The sequence below is a fragment of the Dermacentor variabilis genome, chromosome 6 (genome assembly GCF_050947875.1).
Source record: "Dermacentor variabilis isolate Ectoservices chromosome 6, ASM5094787v1, whole genome shotgun sequence".
Taxonomy (NCBI): domain Eukaryota; kingdom Metazoa; phylum Arthropoda; class Arachnida; order Ixodida; family Ixodidae; genus Dermacentor; species Dermacentor variabilis.
Window position 1 is genome coordinate 157,466,241 of NC_134573.1, and position 23,617 is coordinate 157,489,857.

Genomic DNA, 23,617 nt, shown 5'->3' on the forward strand with positions numbered 1-23,617 from the left:
GTTGTGTATCTTTTTCGCAATCCGCATCTCTTCTCTGCTATTTTCTAATTTCCATCCCTCCCCCTCCACCATCTCCCAGTGTTGGACAGAAAACGGGACTTCCTGGGGTGGTCAGTCTCTCTGCCTTTCATCTATCTATCTATCTATCTATCTATCTATCTATCTATCTATCTATCTATCTATCTATCTATCTATCTATCTATCTATCTATCTATCTATCTGTCTGTCTGTCTGTCTGTCTGTCTGTCTGTCTGTCTGTCTGTCTGTCTGTCTGTCTGTCTGTCTGTCCGTCCGTCAGTCCGTCCGTCCGTCCGTCCGTCTGTCTGTCTGTCTGTCTGTCTGTCTGTCTGTCTGTCTGTCTGTCTGTCTGTCTGTCTGTCTGTCTGTCTGTCTGTCTGTCTGTCTGTCTGTCTGTCTGTCTGTTCAAAACACGAAAACCGTTAATTTTTATATATTCTTGTTCTTTTCAAAATCAATCGCATCTCAAGGCACCCGCTGTGTGCTTTTAGCAGTAAGAATCACCATAGTAAGAATACATTCGCAGACGCGTACCGGCATTCGCGCCGCCCTGAATAGGAGTGTGCCAGGCCCTGATGCGTAGTATATATATATATGGAACCTGCGACCTCTGAAGGGATCAGCCGGAGGTGAATTCCTTCATACATACACATACATACATAGCCCGTGCTTGGCCGCAGTGCACTACCGCTGCGAGGCGAAGACACCAGCGCGCAGCAAGGACGCCGTGCATAATACAAGCCGCACGCTACGGCGGCCTTTCACGAGGAGGGCAGGGCTTTCGCCCTCCGCGAGCGCTGGAAGGGATCGATTAAATTAGCCAGACTGCAGCCGAGTAGTGACTGCAATCATCGACGTCGCCCAGCCTTTTTCGCTTAATTCCCCCAAGGCATTTGCAAGGTCGTGCCAAAGGTCACAGCACCGCATGAATGTCGATATCACCGATACGTCGATCCCCGCCGGGCACGCAGCCGCTTATTGATGTCAGCTATGAAAATCCTCATCGCGCCTCTTGGTTGGCTCACGGTGTGAGACGTTTTACCTCGTGCAGACTGCATTGGCTAAATCTGGAACAATCCGCGCGAGCAAGGGAGAAAAGTTTCGCTGCTACGAATCACGGACGCTTTCAAAGCAACGTAACTAACTACGCGAAGAACGAAATAAGTTGTTGGAGAAAAGACAATATGTAAAAATCAAAACAATACTCTATGAAAAGGCTCATACACTCGGTATCCTATATGGTAACGCGAATCTTATACGGTCATACGGGTTTATGTGGGAACATAGAGGTTTTAATACAGGATCATATAGGATTGTAGTGGCTCCACGTCTACCCATAACCGACACGTGCGCAACTGCGACACGCCCCTTTGATAAGGGCTTATATACCGCGGCGCCGTGCGTAGCGCGCGCAATTCTTCCCAGCTTATCACACACGGCGGCCCGGCTGTGCTGGCGCTCGCCAGTCACCTTGTCCATGGAATAAAGAAATTTCTTTTGCGTACTTTCCCCGTAACTGGCTGGTTCCTGCCTGCCTGGAAGAAGGACCACAAGAATACTGGATAGAGGGCACACGAGCTTCGCGCAGCACACTCTTCATTACACAACGATTAATATATACACATAACATATATTGCTGATACAACGACTACACAACCTATTTCTTAACTAGCTATGCCAATTTACTAGGCGCACCGAAACTGCTTTTATCAACCACCAAGAGTGCAAAATCGGCGAATTATTTCGTGATCTGTAAGCAGTTTCCTGTCTCTCTTTTTATCTCGACCCCCTCCCTTCTTCTTTTCTTCTTTATTTGTGAAGAAAATTGGAGTCACTGGAACCGAGAATAGGTCCGTACACACCACGCAGTCAAAAGGAGGATGGAGCGTGTACCTACAGATCTGACAACCCGTAGCGCTCACAATGAATGAATGAATGAATGAATGAATGAATGAATGAATGAATGAATGAATGAATGAATGAATGAATGAATGAGCAAGAGACAGTTAGTGCGGGACGAAGCACCCGTCCTAGGTATATTAACACGCCCCGACTGGCGTTGTCATACTGCCCACGAAGTCGACAGGCCTAGCTAACCGACTGTTACACTACAAACCGTCGCGCTTGCGCGCATTGTTTTATTGCCGTTGTTCTCTTTTCCTTCTTCTTTTCTACTGGTTATCTCATAAGAAACTTCTCTGTGTGCAGTGCAGCAAACCTGACGTGCGTTTGGTTGACCTCCTGACGTTTCTTTCCCTTCCCTCTGTTGTTCTGCCTCAAAAACTTATTTAGTTAATTCAATCATTAATCCATCTCTCTCTCTCTCTCTCTCTCTCTCTCTCTCTCTCTCTCTCTCTCTCTCTCTCTCTCTCTCTCTCTCTCTCTCTCTCTCTCTCTCTATTCGGAGGTAGGGGTTGGCTGAAGCTGAACAAACAAAAAAAGCTGCGCCTCGAGTTTCTACATCTTGTTATCGCTGGTCCACACGGCACGCCTGTCTTCGCGAAGAACACGACGAAGATACATGATACGCGTGGCCTCGTAAACTTAGAGTGTCCAGGGTACACAAGCTTCAAAGTTTCAGTATCTTAAGGGGTGTATCTAGCTGGTTAGGTTGGTCAGGCGGCACGATCGTCTATGGCAGCAGCCAAAGGCTGGAAAACGTGTTAAGGTGCTCTTGGAAAATGAGAACGTATAGAAAGCTAATGAGAGAAAATAAGGAAAAAACAACTTTCGTTGCCGGCGATGCTGATGTAAAGGCACGGTGTACTCCAAAATCAGGTCACGTGTCAGCTCGCCTACTCTACTGTAGTGCTCGAAATGAGAGTTTACAACTCCTACGCCAAGCCTTATATGCACATTTTGCGACAGTTAGATGACCTTTTCTGGGCGACCTTGACGCCCGTTTATGAGGCTGGTATACTTAACTTGTTTTGGTGAGCTTCAGGAAGCGCTACAATGGGCAAACACTGGCGCGACGAAGCCGTATAGCGTGTAATAAATTGAAGTAAGCTCTGAAATTACTTTTTGTCGCTGGTTAACTCGTATATCTGTGCCGCTCCCCTTACCCCCTTTCTTATTTGTGCGGAGCGTAGTGTAAGTTGGGCAATTCTAATATTAAGTAGTGTTTATGAGGATGCCACACGAACTTAGCTTTATCGAACACGCATGAAGAAAATATGTCATATGTCATAGCTAACTTCCTCGGAACATTTTAGTGCTGTTTCCGAAAATGTTTGGGACAAGTAGACATTTAATAAAGCTAAACAAGCACCGCAATTACAGCGCTCGCCCACTCCACTCACTCACTCACTCACTCACTCACTCACTCACTCACTCACTCACTCACTCACTCACTCACTCACTCACTCACTCACTCACTCACTCACTCACTCACTCACTCACTCACTCACTCACTCACTCACTCACTCACTCACTCACTCACTCACTCACTCACTCACTCACTCACGTTGCCGTATTTCTGTTCTTCCCCTCCGTTAGCTCTTCTCTCCCCGTCAAAAGAGTTCGCATTGCACAACGCAAGCTAGCATGACCTCGAGTTACCCCTGCGTTTGTAAGCATGCAATGCACGAAAGCTGAACTCACTCTGTCTCTCATCACTCTTTCCGAGGTCAAACTCCAACCCACAAAAGGAATAATCGGGAGATGCATTATTTCATAACGACGGACGGCGTATTGAGCACGCATTGAGCAATCGCTGGGTTCCGCACGATGGCGCAAGCGGCAATTCATTAGTGACGGAAACAAAACAGACCGGCGCGAGTTGTACGATTCCCGGTCATACACACGGACCCGCATACGGTCAGCGACCAACCGGGACGTAGTTGTGTGCAGAGGTACAATGTATGTAGTTGTAGTGCACATGCGCTGGATTCGTGCCAGGAACCGCGTTAGAGTAGAAGAATGGCGCGCGAGATACTTTGACAAAAGACGCCATTACGCGCGCTCTCGAATGTGACCGACCGCGTGAGGACGGAGCCCCCATTATGCTGCCTTATACTTCTCTAGTTGCCTTGTAGTGGAAGCTGGGGTGCCCGTTATAACCTTCTTGCGAACCTTCGTTTTTCGTCTCTCACCCCCGTCTCGTTGCATGCGTTGTAACGAGGAGATTTCGCTTTTCGCCCAAAGTGCATTTCCTATTTTCCGCTATGTGTTAATTTCTTGCTTATCCTGAAAAAAAGAACTGTAATAAAATGTTACAAAATACTTGTGACGTCAGAGGCCATTGCCACGTCCTTCGCCTTCTAGTGAGAATGCTGGAGAATTATGTTTGCATTAAGGTTAAAGTGAGATAGAATTATACGTCTTCTGCCTACAAAAGTATCAAGATCCATTATTCGAAGTACATAGTGTATCCAGAGTTGCGGGAAGCTGTACATATAGTGCTGTACACTTTGGCAGAGTACAACTACATTTATTTCTAGACCAGTGCTTACAAGCATAAACACAAGAGTACGTCCACAAAGCCTTGCAACTGCAAAAATACTTTGTACTTGTTCGCACTCTATACTCAACGATCGAAAGGCTATAGAAGCGTGGTTTTTGCGCAGCATACAGCAATAAGCAAAGGAAGCGAAGCTGCACGACGAACTGTGATGTTGGTCGGTGTTAGTGAGTGATATTGTTGGCCAAGACTGTGATGGAATTGCGGGTCAAAATCTCACGCTCTACCAATGCAGAGTGCTTAAAGGAATTATTGTGGTGCAGAATCCGGTGCTCTTGTTTCGACATATTTGGTCGCACATGACATACAAGGTCTCTCAGACGCTTCAGGACCCTTACGTAGAAAACTGCATTGACAGTTTGACCTTTAGGTGCAAATTCGTGATGCACAATTCCACAGCAGTCAAAAAACGTTGTCAACGTGACTTTGATTATTGCTCTGTTCTCCCGCGCTTCTTTTGAGCTTCGCTCACCTTTATTTTTACACTCCTCGCCCTGCGACTTCAGCTCGATCTCGCATTCGTAAATCCAAATTTCGAAAACTGTGACAACCCCTTGCAACAATTCATTGCTGTCATCACTAGTTTTCCAATCAATGCGACATTCTTTTCGTCGCAACATTTGCTCACGATTTCAGCAGCTTCAGTGCCATCTTGGCGCTAACCTTCCTAATTTACGAATTTTCAGTCAAAATTCGGTGGCTTTCCAACACCACATGCTTCTACTATCATGCGAACAATAATTCGGCGGTCACTTGGCACAAGAGAACGCACACGATTGATGTTTTCATATTCGTACGAGGCAAGCGCGTCCTGATCTTCCATCGTCCTTAGGGCTTTCGCGACCCTCCTGAAAACGCTTGACCCACTTGAAGACAGTTCTTTCCTTTAGGATATCTTTTCAACGGGCCTTTAGCAAAATTCCTTTAGCAACAACAAAATCCTCGGCCAATTTCACAAGTTATTTGACATTCAGCCTTTGTTATGACCATTCGTCGATACACGTATAAAATTTCTGCCGTTTCATACCAGCAGTCCGGCTCGTTCTAAAGGTCAGCCGGGTCCTTTCGAGTAGGTGGAGCGAAAGAGCGGCGCCTCTACATCCTCTCCAGTTCTTCTGATGATTCACTGCATGAACTTTTTATGGGACATGCTTCGTAAGTATGTCTTTGATTCGACCTGACGCGAACACGGTGGCTGAGAGCTACTGCGGTGTTCTATTTCGTACTGCAGGCATAACCGTGCATGTATATTGCGGTAGAATAGTCTTCCAGTTTTTTTTATTTCACTATAACCACTGGTATTCGGTCCGCGGGGGCACCTGAATTTCCCAGGAACGTTCTTCAGACATCGACCACTGAATCATTCATTTGTTTATAACTCCGTCATTTGTAAGAACGCTTGCTAGTGTCGTCGTAACGTTATCTGCTAAAAGGGGCAATGAAAGGTGCTTTCTATATAGGTAACAGTAACCATATATGAGTGAGTGAAAACTTTATTCTAAATGTCCGGCGATTTGGGCGAGGTGAGGCCTTATATGAAAAAAAAAAAAAGCGATATATGCGAGCTTTACCTCATACAGACACTTACAGCGGAGAAGCCGACTTAGGCAAACGTAACGCCTTGTTAAAAATATATGTGTGTAGAATGTAAACAATACAAAGACATATACGGCAGTCTCTAATGGGGCGGTCCTTCGAGCTTACATAATATGCTTGCGTTACCCTTTCAACTCGACGCAGCTGTTATTGCAGCAACTGAGGTTTGCATGCGGTCCATCCACATGATGGGCAAAAAAGTGCAAATAACATGAAAGAACAACGAGTGTTCTGTTAAATGCAAAACGCAAAGGAAGCATTTTTCTGTGTCTTCGGGCACGAATAAAACTGTTAGCTCTATCTGGGTACCATATTCTGGCATTCTTTCTGTCTGTGCTACGAAAAGTAATATGATGGGTTTTTGCAAAGGCTTCAAAAGATTTCTTCGTTTTGGCCTCTCGTTATAGGCGGCAGAATGTGCCAGTAAAAACGTCGGAAACCTAAAGAAAGTATGCCAGCCAATGCCTTAAGTTCGTGATCACAAGAGACGTGCGCTTGCGGTCGTCTCTCATTGGATCAGAGCTTGGAACATGGACTGTCTGTTTGTCGGAAGCGTGATTCGTAAGGGGCGATTTTTGCAAGCATTCAGAAGTGCCGATAAAGGCTATCAGTTACGACGACCACGGCAAAATCATCGTCAGTAGCATTATTGTACTCTTTATCCTCGTCATCCCGAAGTGCCAGCACGAGAACATCAGTGCGCGGCCGCGAATGAGTGAGTACGGTTACACTTTAGTACGGTGGAGAGACTGAAAAACGAAGTTGCGTGTAAGCGGTATAAGTTTCTTTGTATCTAACTGTATATAAGTGTTCTGCTGTTTCTTGCACATTATTTAGTTCCTACTCGTACTCCCGCATTCACGATTCGTTTCTCTCATCCGGATTACCAAAGTGCATCAAGCGAAATTGTTTCCGCTTCCGCCGTAAAACGACTGACATGTTTCGGAGCAAAGAGGAAAATCGAATGAAAGGGCGCAGAGCCAAGCCGTTCGAGTTTCGAGCTCTGGCTCGCGTGCACTTGGCACTGGGCTGCCGCGTTTCGAAGGGCTCGCGTTCTCAAGATTCCGGAGTGAGTCCAGGCCAGCAGCAGCACTCAAACTTTGAGTACGAAAGGGTTCTTCACTCTTCCTTCACCGCGACGTTTTGCTTGGCAGAGACGCCATTACGTCTATCTCAGGCGCTCTTTCCGCTTAGCTCCTGGCGAATGAGCAGTACTCCCGCCAACGACCACCGAAGAAAATAGAAAGCAATAACACTAGACAACAGCAGGAGCGGCGGCGAGTCCTGGTAATATAAGAACAGAAAAAAAATGCCGAACCATGCGAGAACGAAGCCTATGGAGGGAAGTGAGAGCGTCGCTGCTCCCCCATCAACGTCGTTCGTCTGCTCCAGAGTGCAGTCTGGACAGCAAAAAGGATTGCGGAGGTTATGGCGCATGCGCACTCAGGCCAGACGGTCGTGATGTGTCTGTCGTCTGCTGCGCCTGTGCGTGCGTCTGTCGCCTGCAGAGAGGGGAACACGTACGGAAGCCATATTGTTACGTCCTGTCGTGTTTCTTTGCTTCATTTTTTTTCCGGCTCTATAAGCTTCCCAGCTCTCACGCTGACGATTTGTCGTTCTGGAAGAGTGAGCGAGTATATCGGGAATAAAAGCGAGCTCTCTCTACTGCGGCGTGCGCGTATTATATATTTACGCGAATATGAGACGCCATCGTCGGGCCTTGTTTTTGTGTCGACTACGTATCCGCCCGTTGTGTTTAGTGGGACGCGCGACGGTATAATTCGTGTTTTCAGTGCGAGTGTATGCGCGCTCGCCCGCCTGTGACGAGTAATTCCGTCCACTTGTTCTTTCCTTTCGTATGTTTCTATAAATAAAAAGCGACAACCCGGAACTCGCGATACTCAAACGGAGAAAAATGTAAAAATAAATTTCGGAGCGAATGTTATTCTTAAATACATAACTCTTGAAAGCAAACGAAAAGAATTGGAGCTAGTGTTAGGCTAGCGAACAGTGTGATGGACACTTTATGTCTCCGTTAATTTAAATACAAGACGTAAAATCTGAATAATTAAGTTGTTGCCTTAGCGCCCGAGCAGGAGTGTATACACAACGTTCCCTGAGTTTACACGCATATATTGTCACCAGGAATTCTCCAAACTGCTCTTATGCGTTTCTTTGTCTCTTCTTGCCTGAATAACGCTCTTAGGGATTCATGAACAGTTGTTTGGGTAAAGGGCCGTAAATAACTGTCAACGTTGCTAATATGCGGCATTATTTCGCTTCAGCGAAAGCGGCTAAGTATACATTTGTAACGGCCAAAGCTTATAGGAAAGAATTGCAAGTACGAAGATAATAAGAGTCGCCAATCACTCTGCTTAACGTGTAACGTGCGCACTGACAGCAGACTGTTCACAATAAGCCCGCATGATAAGGCGTTGTGTTTTATTTCCTCGTCGTATATATATCCGTCGCCTTATCGAACCAATTAGTGCGTTACATCCCTGTGACGTCATTAGTCGCTTTTTGTTTACCATCTAATAGAAGAGCAAGCCCAGGGCGGCGTTCGCATATAGCGGAGATAACAGTTGTTTGCGATGGAATAAAGCAAAGTTGAGCAATTCCTCGCCTAAGTAGAGTCCTACATCTGGAAGAAACTTAACGGCGAGCTTTGCCGCATAACCGGGCTTTCATTGTTGCAGCAATGTTGTGCGGCAAAGCCTACTTGCTAAATAATGATTAGGTAAGTTGCAAAGAGAGGCCAGTCAAGTAAATATTTAATTTCGTAAGTGGTCGCTGAGCCGTTTGTACACCTATTCAACGCGCACAGGTATTTCTAGTCTTTTGCTGCGGTCATGGGGACTATTGGGATGCGTGTAAATTTCTTTCTCAAACGCCTGGCGTACGGTAATAATGTGCAACATACTACAGATGGCCAGCGTTGGCAGCCAAACCTTTATTTGAATGGTTCAAGTCTGCGTACACCGCTTCGAAATTAACTCGCATCTAATCAGTGCGGTTTATGCTGCATCAAATAAGGATCGTGAGGTGGAGGGTGAAGGCGTGCAACTCGAGCAGCCGGCTGCTGGCACATCCAAGCCGCTTCGAAGGTACCTTTCGGCTCGTTTCATTCATAATTTACATATTGAACCAAAAGTAAAGCTTTTCTGTCCGTCACCTCTTGTATTTTTCTTCCTTTGCTCTGTGAAACTCTCATTTAAAGTATTATTTCGTTCAAAAAAAGAAGAATAAATCTTTTTTTTTTATTCGCAAGTACTGTTTTAAATAAAATATCGCATGGAAGGAGCACTTGATCGATTAGTTTAGTGCCATGATTTGTCGGAGGAGCAGGCGACTCAATCGATCATTTTATTACTGCATATACGAATAAAGACAAGGAAAACAAAAAAAATGCAACGATGATGTCTTACTAGCCACCTAATGTTCTTTCTGGTGGTGCTTGGACGGTATATCACATCGCAGATGTTTTCAGGGAGTGTTACATACGCATACGTAAGCGGCAATAGACGAAATAGCAAGATGACCGTCATTACACACCCTTACCGGACTTCCTGCCCGAAGTGGTGTTGCATTTATATTTACAAGTTTTATTTTTTTTATATATATGCACGGTGTCATAAGGCAGCCCTCCTAAAAAAAAAAAAGAAAATCGACCCAGAGCACGAATTTTTTTCCCGATAACAAAGTGGGCAGGGTGTCAGTAATAATTTGATTCCATTCCAAAGAATAAATCAGTAAAATGAACAAATAGAAACGCGGACGTATAGGCGTCATCAGAGAAACAAGAGAGGGATACCGGCGACGTCGCTCGATGTCATTCGTCTATGAGTAAACGCAATGACTGATTAAAAAAAAAAGGAAGGACATCCATATACAGGCGCAAGAAGACGCAAAACAAACTTGGCAAGGGCTGCCGCAAGGAAAAGCGATGCTACGCGGCCCGTAAGTAATCGCTTTCACGACGAAGAACTGTAATGGACGCCTTTCGCGGGACGCTCTTAATGAGTGTAAATCGAGTCGTGTAGGCTGCGCAAACACTTTTGGCCCGTCGCCAGCCATACGTGCCGCTCGGTCGACGAAATGGCGCGGAGAACGTCTTTCGGGGGCTTTGCGCGTCGTACAATAATGGGACTGTACCTCGAAAGGTTCTTTAGAAAGTCAGAGAAAAAAAAAGGGGGGGAATCGCGAATAAGCGGTTCGTGTTCCCGCGACCCGGAGACGCAGGACGGTGCAAGCACTTCGCGCGTAACGCATATCGGTGTGGCGCACGACCGTCGCGTCGTTGAGAGGCGTGTTGTGTAGCATTCGCATTATCCGAGAACGGGAACTCGTTGTGTCGGGACAAGGGCATACCGCAGTTGCGACCTTACTGAACAGATTAAGTTCCAATTCTATCTTTTTTTTTTCAGCCAGCACGTGTTTTGTGAAGAAGTTAAGAATGTGCTATAGCATTGAAGGTTAACGATGACGCATGCATGGTGTTTAGTGACGCCGTTCTGAACAGAAAACGCAGATTTTTTTTTAAGGCGAAAGCCTTAGATCTCTGTGTTAGAAGGTCGCGTTGTGAGGTACAGAAAATCGCACCGCTCGTGCCACTGCTCGCACGTTCGTCTTCTTCCACATCACTTCCTCCACATCGATGCCACATCGACGCCGATAATTGTGAAAAAATTGGCACAGTTAATTAATATAGAATTAATTAAGACACTCGAATCCACGCCCATTGGTGGGAGTCGAACCAACGACCTTTCGTGTTAGGGCGAAGTTGATTAAGGTACGTTTAATTAAGGCACTCGAACGCACGACCTTTAGTGGGAGAAAACAAGTAATAAGAAGTAACAACGCACTCGAAAAAGAATGTCACGTAATGTAATGGATGTCTCTTGAGCACGCAGGCTTCGCCTTCGCCCTCTTTGGCTTAAGCTAAAGTGTTGGTCAAATTTTTTTCTATATAAATTTGTTACATTTTAGGAAACGTAAAGTCTACTTACTTCCTCGGATATACGTGAAATGGTAAAACCGAAATTATTAGGATGCAGTGACCTTTGAAAATGCATTATGAGTCAACATGCTGTATCGACCTTTTTAAGTCTGTATTATCTTACAATGGCTCCCATTAGGCATGCAGGCATGGTAAGTTTTCTCTGTTTCGATATTTTCGAAAAAAAGAATGAACAGGCACTGGAATAAGTTCTTAGAAGTTTTTCTAAATATGAATCACGTAATGTTATACTTTCGCGACTCCGTATAACGACCATAACGTTGATGTTTCTGTTTTCAATTCCCTCTTATCGCTATATTGGCCCTTTCCTTTGCAATGACTGCGCATTTTAAGGATTGTATATCATTTGTTTGTCATTGTATTTTACGAATGCACTGCAGCGACGTCTGATTATTCCTGGAGGTAAGTGAGTGCAAATGCTCAAGGTGGGCCATTTAACTTACTTGTTCTTTTCGTAAAGAAGGAACTGCACAGCTAAAAAAAATTTCCTAACTGAACACTTTAATACGTTTCCTGATGTCATCGCAATGAGATCCCTATTCGATAAAATCACTGGCGGCGGCCCTTGACTTCCTGAGACATACTAATTTCCGTATTGTTCGCTCAGTCCTTTTCCCACGAAGTGAACATATGGTAAGGACGCAACGCATCGAACCCCGGCGAAATAAATAATAAACGAAATAACAATACGCGTATTTCCGCACATTTATACGTACAGGTGCATACAGTCGGCAGTTCTCGTACATTACTTTCCGCCGTGGGGCACATGCCCAATGCGTACTGCGGTTGGGTCCTGTTCTGTGTGACGTCATTTGCGGTACCTGGCATCGCACCGCAGCTTAGCGTTGATCCACACTGACGCGTCCCGAGAATAGGGCAGCCATCGCATAACGATCTGTCCCTATACGATCAATGCATTTGAAAGCGGAGCTTTATTTGCGTGACCCCACCCTCTGTGCCTCTCTTACTGAGCGTCCCTGCCGCCTGCTGCTTCTGCTTTCTATTGCTTTTCTTGTTATTATCTTTTTCTCGCCCTCACTACGTTTGTCGAATAACGAGGCGAATTATTTGCGTCACCAGCTAGCACAAGAATATATAGACGGACCGCAAGCGACGTGATGCAAGAAATGACGAAAAGGCGTTGCGAGCTAACTAATACGCATTTTGATAAAAGTACTGTGTTTTTTTTTATTTTTTATCTGAGAGCTATACTCTACATATGAGATTCAATTCGCGGCGTTTAACGTTCCCAAGCAATGCACGGTCTATATGAGCGACGCCATGTTTCGACCATCTGGGTTTATAACCTACATCTGAGGTACGAGCGTCTTCTTTTTGTTTCTTCTCTTTTTCCCCGCTCTCTGATGGGACTGCGGCTGCAGTGGCCGGGAACTACACGCGCCACATAGTGCTCAAAGGCAGAACGCCACAGCCAATGAACCACCACGCCGGGTCACTCGATGAGATGTTGGTTCTGTCGTAAAGTGGTCGATCGAGGTGCCTTCCCGGGTAATGTAAAAAAAAAAAAAAAAGCTAAATACGGCGAAGTGTTCACTGCGGCGTTATGAACTTGAACAAACCTCGCTTAAGATTTGATGACAATGTATACAAACCGAAAGCTCACTTGCCGTTGCGGTAGCTGCAAACGTTGCACGGAAAAGCAAAAAAGAAAACAAAAATAGGGACTTTTAATATTATTGACTTATGATTTTTAACATTATCGAAAAGGTAAGTCTTTGTTGGAAGGACAATACATACTTTCGCAATGAAACGCTTCCACTTGCCTGCACGAGACATTTTTGCTTTAAACTGTACTCAAATTTACGAAGTAGTTTATTTAGCTTATTTTTTAGACTACACTACTCCAATCACATGTCGTCGAAAAGAAATCAGCACTTTACTCGGTTAAGATGTTTCCCTGAACAGATTAATTTAGCTTATTTCGTTTCTCTGTGCATCATGCGCTTCTCAGATTATAGGCACGAACCTCCATAACAAACACCGATCCCATGAGTCACACATAAGCAGAAAAGCATCTTTAGTAGGATCGTAGAAACGGAACGGAAGGAAGAAGCAGACGACACAAACATCCTCTGTTTCTCCAAAGCAGAAGCACGCTCGCGCCATTGCCCTGCCTCTCGTCAAGGACGTTATCACGGTCGTCTGGAGAGTATATAGGGGCGGCATGGAAAGGAGGGACAGGAGAAGGAGGGACGACGCGCAAAGGTAAATTCCAACGTGTACACACGCACAGACCGTGCGCACATATCGACAGGCCGAGGTCCTTTCGATTCTGGCCGGCCATATCGAGCGACGCGCCCGAGCGGAAAGGCTGCGCGGCACAAACAGGGCGCCCACCTCCCGTTCTCGCCTTTTTTTTTTCGTTCCCCATTTCCCCTCCCTCGCTCCCTAGCTTCTCTTCCCTGCGTTTTCTTGTGCTGAGCGTGCAATGACGGCGGCGGCGGGCTTATACCCTTGGACAAAGACACGAACGGGATAAACGAGAGTATACGGACGGGGCGGCTTCAGGCTCAGCGTCTGGTCGTTTCTCTACTAGGCTGCGTAGGGCTTGACTATATATATGGAACGCACTTTGTCGTGCTCAAAGCCTCAAACCTGCGGGTTATCGCGGTGGTTATCGCCCCCGCCTGGCAACTGCTCATTGCCGCAGGGGCATTAGTTCGACGCCGAGTGGCGGCAGCAGGCAAAGTTTCGTTTTTCTTCACCACACGGTGGAGAGGAGGGGTGGTACTGCAGTTGAGTGTGAGCAGATGGCTTGAAGACGACAAGACGACGGCGGCGGCCTAAAGGAAAGTACGGAGTGCAAAGCCAACAGCAACCTCATTTCCTCAGTTTCGTCTTTCAGCTGCTGTCGCATTAATATCAAGTTGAGCTGCATTAGTAAGTTACGCCTCCGTAAATACCAGAATGGCCGCTCATGCCATCAAAGGAGGCTTGAAAAGGTGTACAACGTATAAAAACGAAAGAGGGGTGGTGAGACCGACCTGAAATTTCTGCAGAAGCTCGCAATGACGTCACATATTAAATGTTGACAGCGGCTGTTAGAGTTAACCGTTATTTGTTTGTCGGTAAAGAAGGGCAACGTTTCACTCCAAAGAAATGAAAGACTGGAACTAGCACGTTTCAAGAACTATTATCACAGTAAAGCGGCCCAAATATGAGGCAAAACTTTTCTAAACAATGACGCCACACTTATCAACGCACGGCGCTGTGGTTTCTTTCTTTCTTTCTTTTAATTTGGAAGTTTGCCCTGCTGCAGTTTCCGCGCGTTGCTCAAGGAAGTAAAGTCTGTGTTTAACGTTGTTCAGTAATAATAAACCTTTGTAAAGAACACCCAGCCAGTGCACATTGATTTAAGGCTGTTCATAGTGTATACATTGAAGGCGGCAAGCACGTGAAGCAACACTGCCGTCGTATTTTCGGTGCGCGCCTATTTCACGCAACTCAGTGCCTTCGTTACTGGGACTGAAGTGATTTCTCCCTGGTTGTGGATTCAGATGAAAATTAAAAAGAGGCGTATTTGAATTCCTTATTACATGCAGCGGGCATCACGCGGCTTAAGATAAACGCACCTCGGAGCCGCAATAAAGACACGCCTCGAGTCCGTCACATCTGTGTATATGCTCGGTGGCGTGCAGACAAAACAATAGCGTAGAGACACCGCGGTGAAAGATTTCGTTTTGAAATAACGTCTGCATTTTTCTTTCTCCTTTGTTTTTATTTTGTTGTTGTTGTCGTCGTCGTCTTTTGGTATTCAGCTTGCAATTTTTTTTTTCCGTAGCGATATCTCGTACAGTTGCCGACGGCAATAACGCATGCGTTAAGGAAAGGTCTAATCAGAAATTCAATCGTCTGGTCGATTTTCTAAGGTTCGTCAAGCAAATGGTACAGTTGTGACACTTCCTTTTAAATCCACAGATCTTAAATATCGAAATCTGCGCGTTTTCGTGCACTTCCCTTAACAACCTCTTCTCTTCTCTAAGAGCCTACTCTCAGCATCTGCTGAATGAACTGGATTACTCGAAGAGGCGGACATTACTTACAATGAAAATCAAAACGGATATTTGACTGATTAACTATATTTCGCTAATAAACATTTTAACTAATTACTTTAGCATTGCAATATAAGAATTAAAGCCAGTGGTTTCACTAGGCACATCCGCGAGGCACTGGCACATTCCAAAGCTAGCAGCATTGTTGAGACAAGGGGCGCTATAACGTAAAACTATGCCAAACTTTTCTATTCCATTTCTGCTACCAGCCCTCCGCGATTGGTCAAAAACTTTTTTGGACCACCCCACTTCACCTGTCTGTCACGCGACGTCACGAAAACCGCGATACCTCCCCATCTGATATGATGTGTACACACTGATTATGCATGATTTGACAGAAAAAAGAAAAACAGTTATTTGTGATTCGACGCCTTTTCGCCATTAGCCCCCGGCTATTGGTCAAAAGTTTTCGGGCAGCACCCACTTCACCTGCCTGTCACGCGACGTCACAAAACCGCGAAACCTCACCGCGTCAAAGTGACGTGTACGCATTCAAGATACATTATTATGCCAAACAAAACTGAATGTTCTTCTGAATAGCCGCAGTCTGCCCCGTTCCGCAAGGAATAAAAGATGGCTGCCGCCGATCGCTCAGGCCCTACTCGCACCTGCCGGATAACATGGGTTTATTTGTGTATAATAAAGCTTCTTGCGTGGCCGCATAACGTTTTAGAGCACTTTCTGCACGTTTACGACCTCGTTCTGCTAACTCTTATTTGCTGAGGATCCGTTTTAGCGTCATTTTCAAGCTTCCGTTGCATGCCGCCGCGATTTTCGACCAGCCACCACAAGCTAAGTAAGGGAAAGCGGACCAATCGCAGACGCCGGCACCACCCTCTTCATCTGGTTATTGATTTTCAGTGCAGTGGCTCAGCCCCATCGAATTCCTCTCCACTTCATAATGCTCCTCGCCTCTTGTCAGCCAATTGGACAAGACAAGCTGCTCGGTGTAGGTAATATTATTCGTTTTTTAAGCAAGCAAAAGTGACCTCCTATGTCGAGGAGAGCGTTTGATTGGTCTGTTCAGACAACCCTGCGGGTGACAGCCCGTTTCTTGCGTCGGTGGTTACGCAAATTTGACGTCAGAAGATTGGAATAAAAACATATTGGAATAGTTTTACGTTATAGGGCCCAAGAACTGTCAAACTTGTGGTAAAAATGCGGTGTTGTTCCAGTTACCTTTTTTTTTTTTAACAAACCTTATTTTTATGCATTGAAGCTCAAAAACTACCGGGACACCAATGCATTTCTTCGTAAGCTTTCACAACGCATATCTCGAAACTGGTGTCTTCCTCAGAATTCCTTTTAAAGTGAGTAGTACTTTTGAAGTCACCGGCTGGAATATGCGAAATTACGTAAGCAGACATTCCCACACAGCTAACTTGCCCTAACCAAGATGGGCGCGTTCCAGATAGACTCTAGCATCACTGTTAAGCCCGAGACACGCATTTTCAAAGCCTGAATGGTGCGAGAAAGGTAAGGCAACAGGAATCGTGCCAGCAAGCATCCTAATTCCGATTCTAACCCGAGGTTCGCCATCGTGGTTAGGTCAGACTAGGTATGTGGGAAAAGCCTGCTTACGGAATTTCACATATCCCTCATTAATTATTTAATTATGGGGTTTTACGTGCCAAAAACCACGATCTGATTATGAGGCACGCCGTAGTGGGTTTCCTTAACGTGCACCTAAATCTAAGCACCCGGGTGTTACTGCATTTCGCCCCATCGAAATGCGGCCGCCGTGACCGGGATTTGATCCCGCGACTTCGCGCTTGGCAGCGCAACACTAAACCCGCTAAGCGACCACGGCGGGTATCCCCTATATGTGCCGTAAAGTAATTAGTTCAAAGTTAAGTAGCGGAACAGAGTTAATTAGTCGAAAACTTATTGATTCATCCTGCGGATAATGTCCACCTCTGTGATTAATCCGCCTCAAAAAGTAGAATAGTACTACATGCCATTGGTGATTAAAAAAAATGTTAAGAATTAAAAAAAAAGAATAAGAAGAAGGCACTCGTATATAGCAAATTCTTCAGGATATCGACGCGTCCTACTTCCTTGGCACAAAAATTTCTTTCACACCAGAAAAAAACTGAAGTAATTTTTACCCGGTTACATTGTCGGACACCATTCTTAAACTTTTATCGTCACTGGGCTGGTCTGGCGCCCTCCTCTCTGTGCCCATTCTGAGCAGTAGATGACACCATAGATCACTTTTTCTTATTCTGCCTCCGTTTTTCCGCTTTAAGGAAAAACATTTTAGAACCAACGTTCATGCAACTTAGTTTAAATTTTTCCATTTTAAATATCCTTTCTCTGGGAGCCTCCTCTCTTGGAAACTACCACAGGAATGTCTGCTCAGCGGTGGAGGAATTCATATAGTTGTTTCGAGACGATTCTCTTAAGTTCTTCACACATTATTTTTATCCGTTTCCACATTACACTTTTACCACTTTTTGTGATACCAACGTCTTCCTAACAACATCCATATCTTGGCCATTCCCCCGCAGTGGGTACACGCCATCGAAGAAGGATATCCCATCCTATCATATATCTGTCGGTACTACCTCTACAGATGTGGCGCTTGCAGGCTCTGTTCCTTATACGTAATCAGTGAAGCAGCAGACTGTACCGAAACATTCTCAGAGCCGCAACTGCACGCCTTCAAGAGCATAATTCCTTTATTTCATGTGCATTTTTACCCTAGTGTTGGCGCCTCTGTTCGGTCGGCTCCGTGCCGAGTGAGATGAGCCGGTCCCAGAAATATCGCGACAGTAAACTGGACCGATCCTGGAGCCTGGCGTAGTAGCAAGCGGACCGATCCCGGAAGCAGTATAATATCTAAGGTCGTGTGGATCACGTGAGTCACGTGATGGGGGTCTCCGCGTATCGCTGGTTTGCTGGGCGGGCACGTAATGGTTACGCTGCAGAAATGTGTTCCAGGTGAACCGTCTCACAGCGTTCAAGTGACAGGGGCTTCACGAAAGCTTCACGTCACGTAGATTTAAAAAAAAAAATTGTTGGTGTTGTTGTCTCCTTTAACACGTAGCACGTACCCACGAGGAGAGGTTGTCCAAGGTTCCCAATGGAAACATAACAGAATTTCTGCCTTATCCCGCTGACTTAATGGTCAGTATTACCAAGATTTAAATAATGATTATTATAAATAGCGAAAAAAAATTAAGTTTGTTTGTGCCAATTTTTGATGAAGCCGCTCGAGTACATAAAAAGAAACGTATATCACATACTAATAATGAGGTTAATAACGAGGTTAATAATGCGGAAAAAGGAGTTTACCAGCCTCCCTGTATAGCAATGATATTATTCACGCACAATCTGACATACTTCCTTTCGGCAGCATTACCAAGGGAGCTCGCACCAAAAGATAAAATCTTAAGTACTGAAAGAGGAAGGTCGATATACGCGATAGGGGTTGTTCCAACTACGTCTTTAGTTCGGAATTATATCTACTGCAGAAGATGAGGAAATGTTCCGGTGGTTCCACATCTCCGCATGACACACAAATGTTCCGATGGCGTCGAACCCACACCTACTCTCCTAAAGATTTAATTGCGGCGTTCGACACCGTGTAGAAGGGCAATCAATCCTTCGCATTGTCAATGAGCTATACGCGACCACATATTCCAAGGGAACGCTAAATGTCTCTAACACGGTGCACGAAGGAGGGGCTCAGATGGTTGCTTTCCTCAGATGGCTTGTCACAGCCAGTAGGGTATGGTTCCGTATAAAGAATGTGCGCTGTATCTGCATTATTTTTTTTTCAGCGGTAAACTTATTATAAACGCCAACTGTACGCCAATGACAAGTTCTCTTAGAGCTTTTGACGATTTAACTGCTGTCGCGATAAAAAAAAAGAAAGAACACGCAGAAGCACGAAGACGTTCCTGCTGAAGCAAGCGCTGGGGCAAACAACAGCTCCCTAATAGGGAAGAACCGTTAAGCGGCCACGCACAGCGTGCCTCGTGTGCTTGCCAGCTCACGCACGGACGAGACCATTATAACTATATAGATCGCCGTACACACATGCAGCGGTCGCGCGTCGCAATGCGGTGAAACGCCAACAGCTTGGCGCTCGCCCCTCCCGTTTTTGTTTACACACGCAGCGTCGCGGATCGGTAAAATTGAATTAAAACGGTTTCCGGGATTCTTACGCGTCAAAACCACAATTTGATTATGAGGCGCACGGCCGTACTGCGGGTCAATAATTATTGTTTTTGACCTCCTCTTGGAGTTCTCTAACGTGCGGTTAAAACCAAGTGCACGAACGGTTTTGCATTTCGCCCCGCGCGGAAATGCGCGGTCGCGGGGTCGAACCCGCGACTTGGAGCTCGGCAGCGCAACGCCATAGCCATGGGGCTGTACCGCAGCGGGTGTGAATCGGCGAAGCAGTGCGTCTTTCTTTCTCTAACCATGCAACGAATCACGACGAAAACCTTTATATACGGCCTTCTCCCGACCGAACGTGGGCATTGCGAGTTTGCCTCCAGTTTGCAACAAACATGTCAAGGCACACATTCATCGCGCGCGCATGCATACAGACGCATAAAACTACGTTTCTCTGTTTTGTCAAAAGCATCATCTTTGTATACTCCCTCCCATCCTCTCTACAGGAAGCAAGTTTCTCTCTTTTTCTCTCTATCTCTGTTTATCTATTTTCGTGAGCACGGTGTTGTAGCACGTATTCGTTCTGGAGCCCAAATTCACGTCCGCCGTTACGGTGCCATGTCAGTTTAGCAAGAGTGTGTGGAAGCTAGTGGCGTCGATATATAAGACAGAAAACATAACAGAGCTTGCATACCATCGGGTCCCGTAAACGGAGAGTGTATAGTTCTGCTGTAGTCCTAAAGTAAAATGCGACCTGAGCTGTGCGGAAACCGCCGGGCGGCAACTATAGCAGGACAAGCTTTACTATGCGCAATCCAATCGTGAGATATCAATTCGAAAGCGTTTATTACTCCGCATACAGTTCGTAACGCAAATGTAACTCAAGTCAGTCACTCCGTCTGTGCAAGTCGTGTCTGTCTAGAAAATGACTCGCAGGCTGTAGTGTTGACTTCATTTGATTTCCGCCCGTCTGCGCAAACACACCACAAAGAACTGAACTTGTATATGAAACAGTCTGCACGCCCGTTAAAAGCTGTACGTGAAGAATGTCTCACCAAAAAAAAAAAATTCACAACACCCGATCGTTGGTAGCAGCGCGGGGGACACACATAAATGTTGCTATACCGAACCAAAAGGCGACAGCAGAATGCACGACTCCAATGAATCATTCAAAGCAACAATGGGCGTTTCATTGCCTGCAATGTGCCTAGTTTTGTCCTCAGTCACAAGCAAAGCCTGTGAACGCAGAGACGCGGTGCTAACTTCTAACAAGCAGCTATTTGGTCTCATCTTTCTAAAATAATGATCCCCAAATGAATAAATCACTCAATAAAATAATAAAAAAATAAAACAGCACGTCCTCCGTATAGCAAATTAAGGCCACGCGGAAGACATGGATGATTAATCGTGGACCAACGCAAGTGGTCAGAGCGCCTTAACAGCGATCCATCAATGTCTAGAGGATCTGTCGCAAATGGCCGAGTTATGTTACGATTCTTTAAAGTCGAGAAACCATTCGGTTTTATGTGGCTATCAACGCAATTACTAAAAAAAAAAGTTTTGTTTTCCGTTTATAATCGCACAATTAGGCTTTGTAAGTCGAAGTGTAATCACATATGCGTAGCCACACTGACTGTCTTGTTTCGGTAACGGGTAACTGTTCGCAGATATATGAAACGTCGAAGGCTCATAGATTGGCTCTTCTGTACGCAAGTGCACTGAGCCGCACACAAAGGCATGCGATTTCTCGGGTTGACGCCCAGGTAGGGCTCGTGATCGAGGCCAACTCGGAAGCGTATATGTATGCACGCGTCCGTTAAAGACTGCGAGCACATCTCTTTCATCATGCATGACAAATGTTGAGAACTGCGTACTAACGAAACGCAACCTAACCCATAATGGCAGCAGCTGATGGGTGAGCACCATGACCCGCCACTGCAGATTTTCCGTCTCGACCCTTTAGCGATCGACGTAAGCCCTAATAAAGGATACTCTGATCCGAGAGCCTTCAGCAATATATTAGAGTTTAGAAAGAAGCTCGCCCGTCAAACCACGAAGTAAGAAATATGAAGATTGGCTGGTTTGCTTTTGTTGTTCTTAAAAGTCAATAACCTTCCTCTTTTCTTAAGACAATGTAGACAAATTTCAAACCGAAGACGTTAATATTCGCATGCTACCTACTACACAAATAAGATTGCTGTGAAAAACAATCCTGAAGGCAATATAGGAATTCAAGGGAAGCGAACTTTTAGCTGAAGAACAAGTCGCCCGAGAAGCGATCCAGTGGACTTGATTCGATCACGAAACTAGCGTTCGCCTGCGAACGCACCTGAAGATTAAAGAGGAATGCAGAGAGTCGCCGGGGTAAGAAAGTTTTTCGCAAAAGAGAGAAAAATGCTCTCCAACAGGAAGAATGAAGATCTCGAGTATCATATATAGAGAGTTTTGTTATTGCTCGCCATCTGAGGTTCTGAGCTTTAACGTCATTGCAGAAGATAGGGAATAAATAGGGAAGCGCAAACACGATCCTCCCATATCGCGTCGCGAAGAGCTTTGTTCGTCAAGTACTGCGGTCAGGTGTGACTAAAAGACGTATCACTCATTACAATCAGAAGAACGACTGCGCCGTCTAGACATTTAAGCTTGCGCCGGTTTGCCGTGATTAACGGTTAGGGATCCTGCCCACAAGACATTTTTTGTTTAAGACAGTAATTCAATTACGTGTAAGACTCGTACGGATAGCAAGTGCCACGAGAGAAACGACAAACCGATTACAGCGACCGCGCCTACTACGTGAGGTGCTAAATCCACAAACCCACGTGAACATGGCGGTTCCGCCTATTTCTTCCTCCAATATCAGCGTTCGCTCGAAGTGAAAATCTGTGCCGAAGAAAAAACGGAGCTCCGCGACCGAACGCCAGAGCGGCCGGTGGTGGAGCGATGTTTACAAATCTCCGTTGCTGCTCCCGAAGAAAACGGGAGCGCCGCGCTAATACGCGCACTGACGTTTGCAGCGCCTTCGGTTTGCCGAAATAGAAAACGAGTGTCGCTCGACGTTGCGGTTCCCAGAGCAACTGTGCGAGCTCACACCATGATGAATCACGCGAGAGAGCGGCCCGCCTCTTTCCGGTCGCCAGGGCCCGCAAAAGAGACCCGGAACGCAAACGCGCTTCCCACGCGCGTGCTAGCAGAAGCGACCGCTGAGCACTGCTGCTGCCGACGGGCGTACTTCGCCTTTAGGCTTAGGTGTACCGCGGTGCAGCCGCCCCCGCGACCGGGCAGTGAAAAAAAAGAAGAAAAGGGAGCTCTTTTCGGCTTACCTTGCTCTCTGCCGGTATAGGGCAGGCGCGGCACAGATTCCAGAAGGTGTTAATCATGGGCCTGCCGTGTGCGACAACTTCGTACGCACACCAACACAAGCAAAGATGGAAAAGAAACCGCGCGGCGGTGAGCCCGGCCGATGCGCGGCGCGCGTTATCGACGACGTGCGGAGCTCTCTGCGGCGCCGGGCGGGAGAGACGGCGGAGCAAGCGGCGCTGGCGGTGTGTGCGTGTGTTTGCACGCAGAGCGCCGGTCGCGGGCTTGGCCTGCGCTGCTGACGGCTCCGGCTCCGGCTTCTTTCGGTGCGGCGGAAGTTGCGCGCAAGCGCGGCCTCCTCTCAGCCCTGCTTTCTCTCTCTCTCGCTTCTCCCTTTTGCGCCGCGAGGAGTGTCTCCCTCGCTCAATCACTTTTACGGACGGCAGCCGTCTATGCTCCGGCTCGAAAGCCCCGGTTATAGCCCAAGACGAGCCACTGCGAGCTGTTATACACAGGCGACCGCTGCCGGTCAGTTCTCAGAACATGCTGCTTTGCAAACGTCCCCGTACTGTTCCCAGTATGAAAAAGATTAAAAACTAAGTAAGCTTCCCTTATGGATTTTTCTTAGCGGTTTTTGTGTCGCCTGTGCTTAAAGAAAAAAGAAATATTTGTGTAGAAGCTATCGACGATGAATATGTCAATGTAAGCGAACAGCCAAATGGGGCTTCCATAGAGGTGTTCCCTTTATTAACGGAATAGTGAATTTGACGACTTACACTCGTTGCAGTGGAGATATTTAGGTAACGCGTGTTGTGTCTTTGCGCGATTCCGCGGAGGACAGAATCGTTACCAAACACACCTGTAGCAGTAGTATAGATGTACAGAGCTTGTGCCTCAAAGAGCACGTGCACCGCCACTTGCTGGTGCGAGAGAATATGCCCTTTGTATCGGAGGTGTACGTCCAACCTCCGACCACCAGCCACCTGTCACGAAAACAGGCAAGAGAGCCAAAGAAGGCTGTTCGCT

At 46.3% G+C, this 23,617-nt stretch overlaps 1 protein-coding gene across 3 annotated transcripts in view; it reads right to left on the reverse strand.

The window, feature by feature from the left end:
* Positions 1-22,844, reverse strand: part of LOC142585543 (uncharacterized) — an 89,478-nt gene extending 66,634 nt beyond the window's left edge. The window contains exon 1 of one of the 3 annotated variants that reach the window (XM_075696367.1): positions 22,615-22,844. In XM_075696367.1, the coding sequence (XP_075552482.1) occupies positions 22,615-22,671 (57 nt within the window). In that variant the 5' untranslated portion in view covers positions 22,672-22,844. The remainder of the gene's footprint in view (positions 1-22,614) is intronic. The other 2 variants (XM_075696371.1, XM_075696368.1) reach the window with 2 other exon arrangements.
* Between the last annotated feature and the right edge of the window lie 773 nt (positions 22,845-23,617).